This window comes from Nematolebias whitei, chromosome 3 (assembly GCF_014905685.2).
Source record: "Nematolebias whitei isolate Nwh7 chromosome 3, NemWhi1, whole genome shotgun sequence".
NCBI classification, from domain to species: Eukaryota; Metazoa; Chordata; class Actinopteri; order Cyprinodontiformes; family Rivulidae; genus Nematolebias; species Nematolebias whitei.
This window is the reverse complement of record NC_056500.1, coordinates 44,456,431-44,465,607: the sequence shown is the minus strand read 5'-3', so window position 1 is coordinate 44,465,607 and position 9,177 is coordinate 44,456,431. Positions and strand designations below refer to the sequence as shown.

General features: G+C 45.4%; 2 protein-coding genes across 4 annotated transcripts in view; one reads left to right on the top strand and one right to left on the bottom strand.

Moving 5' to 3' along the window:
• Positions 1-9,177, bottom strand: part of zbtb11 (zinc finger and BTB domain containing 11) — a 117,613-nt gene that overhangs the window by 65,917 nt on the left and 42,519 nt on the right. The window lies entirely within an intron of this gene.
• Positions 1-9,177, top strand: part of tp63 (tumor protein p63) — a 20,273-nt gene that overhangs the window by 836 nt on the left and 10,260 nt on the right. For 2 of the 3 annotated variants that reach the window (XM_037698292.1, XM_037698293.1), the window contains exon 2: positions 3,412-3,660. In XM_037698292.1, coding sequence (XP_037554220.1) covers positions 3,412-3,660 — 249 coding nt within the window. Of the gene's footprint in view, positions 1-1,252; positions 1,309-3,411; positions 3,661-9,177 lie in introns of those variants that run through there. The other variant, XM_037698294.1, reaches the window with a different exon arrangement.

The following is a 9,177-nucleotide window of genomic DNA, read 5'->3' as shown; positions in this document are numbered from 1 at the left end:
TTAGATTATCTATATTGAAAGATAAATTAGATTATCTATATTGAAAGGTTTTCCTCTGTATGTGGGAAAACATGAAGATGTTTTCGAAAGAAAAATGCCGCCAAGCGGTTGTTGCGGTTTTTATCGTGAATGTTTTTTCCAAAAGATATTACATTAAACATTATGGATCAGACAACTGTAAAAAAATATTTAGTTTTAAACTTTTATTCAGTTTAATGTTAGTGAAATTTTGACATAAAAAAAATTACCGGTATGTTTTTAAAAATTTTTTTTTTACATTTTTACTTAAAAGTGTGTGTGTGTGGGGGGGGGGACTTTTTAAGTTTTATTGGGTTTTTCTGAGTAAGTTATGGTTTTTCAATCACTTAAAAAAAAGGATTAAGAAACAATAACTAAATGTCCTAATCTAAAACAAATGTAATTTTTAGCTTTCGGCCTTTTTTAGGCTCCCGATCGTCTCGTTTCAGATTTATTTTTCTTTCATCATGTCAAGCGATTGATAGATTTTCAGATTGCAGGTTGCAGATAACAGGTGTGTCAGATCTCTGTCTTTTAAGTTGTGAGGTGGCAGGGTTGGGGGGTGGGGGGTCTTTAAGTGGTGTCCAGCTCAATACCTTCAGTGTATCAGGTGTCCCCCATCCCCAGTCTCCAGGGAGCCGCTGCAGCCGTAAGAATGGGGCTGCCCAGGCGTTGCTGTTTGGTTCATGGTCCTAATTGCTTTAATGGTATGTTGATGTAGATACAATCACCTGCTCTGCCCACCCCAGCAGGTACGAGGTGCAGACCCAGCCTCATGTCACCCCTCCCACAACCCTGTTGAGCCTTTAATGCCTCACAGCCCTGTGGTCGCTCATCACAGTCCCCTAGATGCACTTATATGTTGGCCTAAGGAGCATCAGAGTCAGGAATGGGAGCCCCCCCACACCCCCCAGGCCAGGTCTGCTGCAGGTCCTAACTATTCATTTTATCACACTAGCAAGAGGAGAAGAATATGTTCAGATTTAGTTTACAGATTTTTTTGTCACTGTAGTGTTTGTGTGAAGCGAAACGTTTGAAGTGGAGCTGCAGAGAGACCGGTAGATGTTTGTTCTCTCAAATTAAATGAATCCTGTTCTGTTGATGCTGGTGATACTCGGAGAACGTCAGTCTTTATAATGTCTCAGAATTGTGCAGTTTTATATAAAAGGTCATTTGTTCATTCATCCGTCCAACCATTTTCTTTACCTGCTTGTTCCTGTCCAGGGTTGGGAGGAGCTGGTGCCCATCGCCAGCAGACATTGGTTGAGAGGCAAGGTCTACCCTGGACAGGTCAGCAGTCCGTCACAGGGCCCAGTTATTTCTCTTCAGTCATATGTGTTCAACTCTTTCATTTGGCCATTACCTTATTACTAAATGTGTCAAAGCATGGAATAATGACAATATGTTGGCTCTGTCAGTTTCTAAACCAGTGCTGCCTTCAAACATTTCTGATCTGTGTCGTGGATAAACTCACATTTCAATGTTGGTGTGAAAGGCTGATCAGGGGAAAGGTCAACAGAATGTCCCTCATGGTGGTTTGAAAGGGCTTGATCAACAATAATCACAGAAAGAAAAAAGCTATCGGGCCTCAAACAGGCAGCTCAACCATTCCAACAGCTTTATTAAAGGCTTCTCAGGACGTCAGGGCTGCTGATTTACTGCTCTGCTCTTTAGCAGTGCAACATCCCAAAGGCCAAAACAGCCCCAGCTATAAACGGAAAGAATTTTTAAGAGCTGCTGAAGTGGTTATTAAAGAGTTACTGTATTATAGTGGAATAAGATCTGATCGAAGGAAGTCCTTTCCAACCCATTTGGAAAAGCTGATCTCCCACTTCCAGTCAATTAAACATTAAAACATGACGAACTGGCCTCTACTTAATGGTCAGTTATAGCTGTCTCTTCAGATGCTCGTCTTTGATCTGTATACTCAGACGAGCGTTATTTGGGAGAAATGCCAGTTTTTGTCTTTTATCTATGTCTGCTCTCTGCCAGCATCATCCTCTTCTTTACAATAATAATTTGGCATTGATAATTGGTGCCTGTCACATCCACCATGGCAGCCGCCTGCATCAGGTGGGGGTGTCATCTCGCTGCCTGAGCGCCTCAGTAGAGTTGCACCATAGTTCAAAGGAAGCCCTCTGATACCATCATCATCATCACTCTCGCATACGGGAACACTCTTCCCAAGAAGAACGTTAAGACACTCTGGAAGTTTCTGCTTTTATTTTCCACAATTTTCCTGCCTGGAACGAACACGGTGACTAATATTTAACCTTTAAGGCCAGGGCCATTCAACTGGTGGCCCGGGGGCCAAATCAGACCCACCAGTGGGTTCATTTTAAGTAAAACTTTACTTTAAATGGTAAAACAACTTTACTTAATGAGAATAACTGCTGGATGACCGGCCCCTGAGCAGTTTAGTTGAAGAGCCCTGCTTCAGGGTCGCCCTTCTGAGCGGTTTGTTTTCCTCTCTGAGATCATGTGAGCAGGGTCTTACATGGGTGCAGTTTGTCTCTTGTTCGGGGAAGCCTCCCCTCAACAAAAACTGAAGGATCTCCAACAGATTGGTGTTTTTTTTTTCCTCTGGACTGTGTTTCATTCACAAAACACTTGTCTTGTAACACCTGCATGCCTAGCGTCAGTGTCTTCAAGAAAAGCTTTTGTTATCTTGTGGGGGAGGTGGTTTGAAAGCTACACACACTGACCCTCATCCAAACAGAGCTACCCTGTGGCGTTGTTGGTTAAGTATGTGGAGGTTGACTCAGGTGTGTCTGTCTGACTAAATGAATCCGTCTGGGTCTGCTCGTGTGGATCAATGACTAATATTGCCACATTATTCGTTTATAAGTCACCGCCTGGACTACATGTTGTAGTAGTGGGTCACCTGGTGCAACACCTGGTGGTGCGCTGGGTGTGAGCTGGACAGCTGTGGTCAGCCGTGCTTGAAATAAGCAAGAGGCCCTGCAGAGATTAATGGCGGTTCATAGAGCGAGGGACACGGCACCTCGTCAGGAATGTGCCGTTTATAAATGGAAAGGAATGGAGCGACTGGCCAGCAGAGCGAGCAGGAAGGGCCCAGCTCTGACCCAGACGGGTCTCCGTCCTGGTTAAAGGCCTTGGTTGAACTCCAGTCCCCTTGTCTGAGAAGTTGTGGCGAGAGTTAAGAGAATGCTGCAAAATAGTGTCTTTTTGTAGTTTTTTAACTTAACTTAAAACGTGATTCAGAACTCACACAATATCTATTTTTAAAACCTGTTGCTTTTTAATTTCTGTGATTTAACAGTGACATCAATAAACATAACGCTTCCTGATTGTGTGTTGACGAGTAATAATCTGTTTTTCATTGGAATACATCAAAGGAACTATAATCTGTGATCTCTCGTGTCTCCTCAGTCTCAGTATACCAACCTGGGGCTGCTGAACAGCATCGAGCAGAACACCGGCTCGACCTCCACCAGCCCCTACAACAACGAGCATGCTCAGAACAACGTGACCGCTCCGTCGCCCTACGCCCAGCCCAGCTCCACCTTCGATGCCCTCTCCCCATCGCCGGCCATCCCATCCAATACAGATTACGCTGGACCCCACACCTTCGACGTGTCCTTCCAGCAGTCCAGCACAGCGAAGTCTGCCACCTGGACGGTAAGATCAGTGAGAGTAAACCAAAGAACCAAAACTGATCAGCTTTTTACCGTTATTGTCATTTCTGTACTACATTTTAAAAAATGTTCTTTTATTGTGTAAAATAAAAACAGGTAAGCTGTGGTTAAATTATCTAAACTACATTTGATTATGATTTTGTGCTAAAAGTCTTGATCCACGTTTAACATGTTGTGCTGATCAAAGTTAAATATATTTCCAATTTGAGGGTAACAAGTGTTTTATATGCTAATTGGCTCCTGTGATAAAAGGAGGCGGTTATTAGTCAGAGGTTAAAAGGACCTCTTTACGTTTGAACTCATCTGTCGATGCTCTAGGCAGGTTCAGGTGCACGTTAAAATCCTGCGTTGCACAATCTGGCATGGAGGAGTGTCACCTGAGATGTATGGCTTCAAATCATCCCTAAACCCCGGGCACTTCTGCTCATCGCGCTGACAAAGGGGGGCTGGGGGGGCCGGGGTGTGTGTGTGTGTGTGTGTGTTTGGGGGGGGGAGGGGTGCATAAGTCACTGCGAGCAGCATCACCACAGATCACCAAGAAGATTTAAGAAGTTAAAGTTACCAAATTAAAGCCCAATTTGCTGTTTGGCTAAAGACTCTTATTTAAGTCAAATCCCCCCCCCCCCCCCGAATTAGCTGTGTTTTAAATTTACTTTCAGTTTTATTAACTCTGATTTTTGAATCACAGCTGAAATGCATCTAACATTTAAAGAATAATAATGAAGATAATTTTGGATGGTCTATTTTCTTTATCTAATAAAAAAGACAGATGTTCTTCTAAAACTGGACCTGAGGGACGTCATCCTTTAATATGTCAGATTTTCACCTAATAACTTTTTATTGCGTCACCTCGATTGTTCAAAACACTTTTTTTGTATGTTTAACTGTGTTCTTGTTGTTTATTGTTATTTAAATTCAGGTGTTTTTTACATGCTTGGAGGAGTCTGTGTTTGGCTGCTGAAGAAAAAATCACAACAATAAACTTGAAAGTCTTGAAGGCGGCCTGGAGGACTCTGACCTTTAACGTTGTACTGGAAAATCTGGCTCCCTGGAAGTAAAACAAAAGCTGGCTCAAGACTTTTGCACAGATGCTTATCATTCAGTTGTGATGTTTTTATTGTTTGAAGCGGCTTCAGTCACAACTGGAGCAAAGTGTAGTGGTGTTGACGGAGTAAACTGGTTGAATTGGTGCTCCAGGTGTGGTGGTGTCCGGTGCGCAGACAGACAGACAGGCTGGCAGGCAGGCAGGCAGGCAGGCAGACAGACAGACAGACAGGCAGGCAGGCAGACAGGCAGGCAGACAGACAGACAGCTGTTGCATCATGTTTGCTTGTTTATGTGTGTAACGTGCACTCCTGTGTACACGCACTGCAGCAGCCAACTACTTGGTCTCCTGTGGACGACCCAGCTGAGCTTTAGGAGCATTAAAGATGGGAGGAGAGCGGGGGGGGGGGGGATTGCATCACGAGCTTCCAGCTAAACACTGTTAATTACATAATGAACCTGCATGGCCATAACTGATTTACAAATGTGAGCATGAATGAGACGTCTTGGGTCATTACCCCCCAGACGCACACCGAGCAGTCACACTGAATTGAACGCACCGTGCTCCACATAAAGTCAGGGAGTGCTCATCGTATTCATTAACTGTGGGATTGTGACATTCACCCATTTCCCACACCGCCTCGCTCATCCCTCTCATTTTCACAGCCCAAAAACAAAAGTGTTTGTCTAAAGTGCAACCGTGAGGTGGCTCAGCGGGTGGTTTGTGAGCGACACGCCCCAGAGCCTGCTTTACTGCACATCCCATCATCGCCACATGCAGGGAAACAGTCACAACACATGATGTAAGACTGGTCGGGTCGGTCCGATTCAACGGGGGGAGCTGTGGATTACAATCTAATAACGTTACGCTAAATTAGGGCTTAAAGTTGTTTTTTTAAAGCTTCAAATTTCTATTGTTTATTGAATAAAACTGGTTAAATTAAAATTTTTAGCTGAACTCTTTATTCTGCAGATAAAATATTTTAAAAGATTTAAAAATGCAACTTCTAAGCAGTTTAATTGAGGTTGATTCTGAAATTTGTATAAAAAAACAAGTTATTTTTTATGAAGTTAGTTCAGTGTGCTTTTAAAGCTGTTAATTATTTCAGCAGCAGTTTATTCATTCGTCCCCCCCCCCCCCCCTCGTTAAATGTCATGTGCGTCACGCTCATTTTTCCACACTGGGCTCAGAGTCGGACCTTTGAGCGCCTCGCTGCAGCACGCTGCCTCGTTCAAACGAGCAGTGATTATAGTGTCGCTTCTCATCTCTGAAGAGGCTCCTCACCTGATCTCAGGTGGTCTTTGGTAAAGCTCCCGTAATCTGAGCCCCACAGCTGGAGCAGTGGACTGGTGGACGAATGGCAGGCAGCCACTGGCGATGGAACCAGCGCAGCTTTGCTCTGCCTATAGATCTGCTAATGCACCTTTTTTGAAGGCCTCTGGGATCTTCCACAGTGCTTAGCGGACTGTGTACTGTACTTTTAGATGACTGTTCTTCTGGAGACACACCTAATCCCTAACCCACACCTTAACCTCTTCCTGTCTAGGATGACTGTGACACACACTCAGTGAGAGATGAGCGCAACACGTCAACCCTTTTCCCAGAACATCTCTCACACGGGTGTTCTTCTTAGCTGCCGCAGGCTTCACGGTGTTCCCACCTTCGTCCGTCAGCCGGAGAACAACACGGGGTCAAAGTGAATACACAAGCTCGGGATGTTTCACCGTGTGTACTAAATTAATGGTGTGTTGCAAACGAGGCGGCCATTGTTGGCTTTTGATGCAACTATTGTGAGGCTGAAGCTGTGTTTGTCGTAGCTACCACACAGTCAAAGGAGAGGAATGTCGTGGTCTGGACTATCACTGGGGCGCTGCAGAGCTCAGGGGGATTACAGTAATGGATTGAGGGCCTGCAGATAATACTTGTGTAAATACTGTGCGCCTCTTTTCTGAACCCTGCGCTCTTGGAAAGGCCTCTGTCTTTTTGAGGGAGTTAAGCTTGATGGCTGCATCTCACATTGCGCCGGAGGAGGAGGAGGAGGAGAGCCTGTGAATGCTCAAAGAGAAGAGTGTTCCAGCGAAAGGCGGCAAGATGCAGCTTGCCCCTGGAACATCTGCGGGCCCGTCCCACGCCTCACGAGATGGGGCCAAGACTTGTTTGTGTCAAGGAGCTTGTCACGACTCGCCCGTCAGGGAAACGAGCCCTGAGCTACAAATGGGAACAGGTAGAGGGGAAAATTTTAAAGGCAGGTTTTTATGGCGTCCTTGGGATGTGTCTGTGATCGTCATGGAAAAGCACGTCCTGTCACAGTTCTGATTACAAGATTCCTGTTTGTTTGCTGTAACAGCCCTGGTGGTGAACACGTTTGATTCTTTATAAAAACTGATTTAAAACCAGACTCGTACGTTTGCAGTTAGTATTTGTCTGTTAGAAGCTTATCATTGTGTGTGTGTGGGGGGGGGGGGGGGTATGAAGGCATTTGATGAGTCCCTCAGTGTGGTGTGTATTGGAGTTTTTCTGCTCAGACTACGTGGGGCCGCAGGACAGTGTCCAGGTGAGCCTCAGGACGTGTCCTCACTAAGACTGGGCGGTCGAGATAAAGGCTGACCAAAACAACCAAACGTTTTTTAAACGAGGGATCAAATGCAGTGATCGTCCTCCAAATGTTTCATTGGTTTAATGTTCTCACAAGCAGGATTTTTCCTTGTGGTAAAAAAAAAAAGCCTTTTGGATTTTTGTTGAATTAAACAGGTTTGGGAGACGCTACAGGCGTGACAAGACATGTCAGGTATGAAAAAGACAGGACCAGAGGCGCCACAGAGCGCTTGTTTAAGGCCTGATGTTTGTCAGGACTTGATTTCTGCATGCGCCCGCAGCGCCTGTCAGCGAGGAAGGAACGCTGCAGCTGTGGGCCTGCCTCAGCCTGCGCTCACAAGGAAGTGTCTCGTTTTCTTTTTTCTTCTCCTCAAACTGCTTCAAGATCCACAAAGTAACGTTAGAGCTTCACCATGTCGTCAGATTATGATGTGGACAAACGTTCATGAGCCACACGGTTGTTGCTCCGGTCTTTGTGTGCAGGTGAGCTGCAGCACCTTGTCGGGGATCATCCATTACTCCCAGTGACCCGTCCATGCCATCTGAACGGCACATTCATGTTGAGGTTTCTTTCCAGCGGTCGTGATGAAGCAGCGCCGCCATTGTTCTCCGTGTGTTCCTCGACTGTGTAATTCACATTGTGACCAATGAAAGGCCCATAATTACATGTTAACACCTGAGCGCCGCGCCCTGTGAGAGCCACTGAATCCCATCAGTCATCCGGCTGTCCTCCGCCCTGAACGCTGTGGGCTTTAACTGCGCGCCACTTTCAGCTCCTGCTCTCAGCAAACAGCAGCACAGAGCTGTGTGCACTAAAGTGTAGCTCGAGGGCTGGGCCGGTCCTCTGCGTGACGCTGGAGGATATCATCTGAACAAACCTTAGTTTGAACATCTCTGGTTTTGTAGACTGAGTTGTTGTTTTAAGCTCTGTGGTTATTCAGAACTCAACTAGCTGCCCCTTGCAACAAACACCTCTCTCTCTGTTCCCCTCCTAATCCCCTGCTTTATTCTTCTTTTTGCTTCCCCCTTGTTTTTTTTTTTTTGCTTGGCTTTTCCACCTCATTTAGCTGACTGACAGAGGCGTATGGGGAGTATCATGTTAGGAGTGAGAGGACAAGCGCCACCATTTATCTTGAGCTCTTTCTTAAAGAATGTTTAGAAAAGTTCTTTGATTTTAAGGAAGAATCAGTTCAACGATGGTGTTGACGCGCACGCCTCAGGCCTTGAGCTGTTCTCAGGGACTTTTAATTTAATCGTAACGTGCACGGAGAAGCTTTTGGACATCGTCACACAGTTGACGTGCTTTTATTCGCGCATGTGAAGAGGTGAAACGAGGAGCTCTTGTTCTCGGGTTTGTCCTGAAGAAACCAAAGGTTTTGCTTCAGGAGCGGAGCTGGAAGTGTTCGTGCCAGGTTTGCGTAACTTCAGATCAACACGTTCAGGTACTGAGAAGAACTCCCCTGTTTACTGGAAGCGCTCCTAATAGAGGTGGAATTTTATGTTGCATTATTGTCAAACAGCCCCCAGCGGTTTTTTTTAAACAATGTTTTTATCCAAGAAAGGAAAATATTCTCCTCCACCCCCGTCCTGTGCACACAGAGGATTTAGAGCTGTGCTTACACAGCACAGACTCAATGCTCTGTTTACACAGTTGGGCCGTGCCTATTAGTTAGTCTTTCTGATGGCTTACTGCTTATCAATCCAGCTGTGTCTTACTGCTTATCAATCCAGCTGTGTCTTACTGCTTATCAATCCAGCTGTGTCTTACTGCTTATCAATCCAGCAGTGTCTTACTGCTTATCAATCCAGCAGTGTCTTACTGCTTATCAATCCAGCAGCATCTTACTGCTCATCAATCCA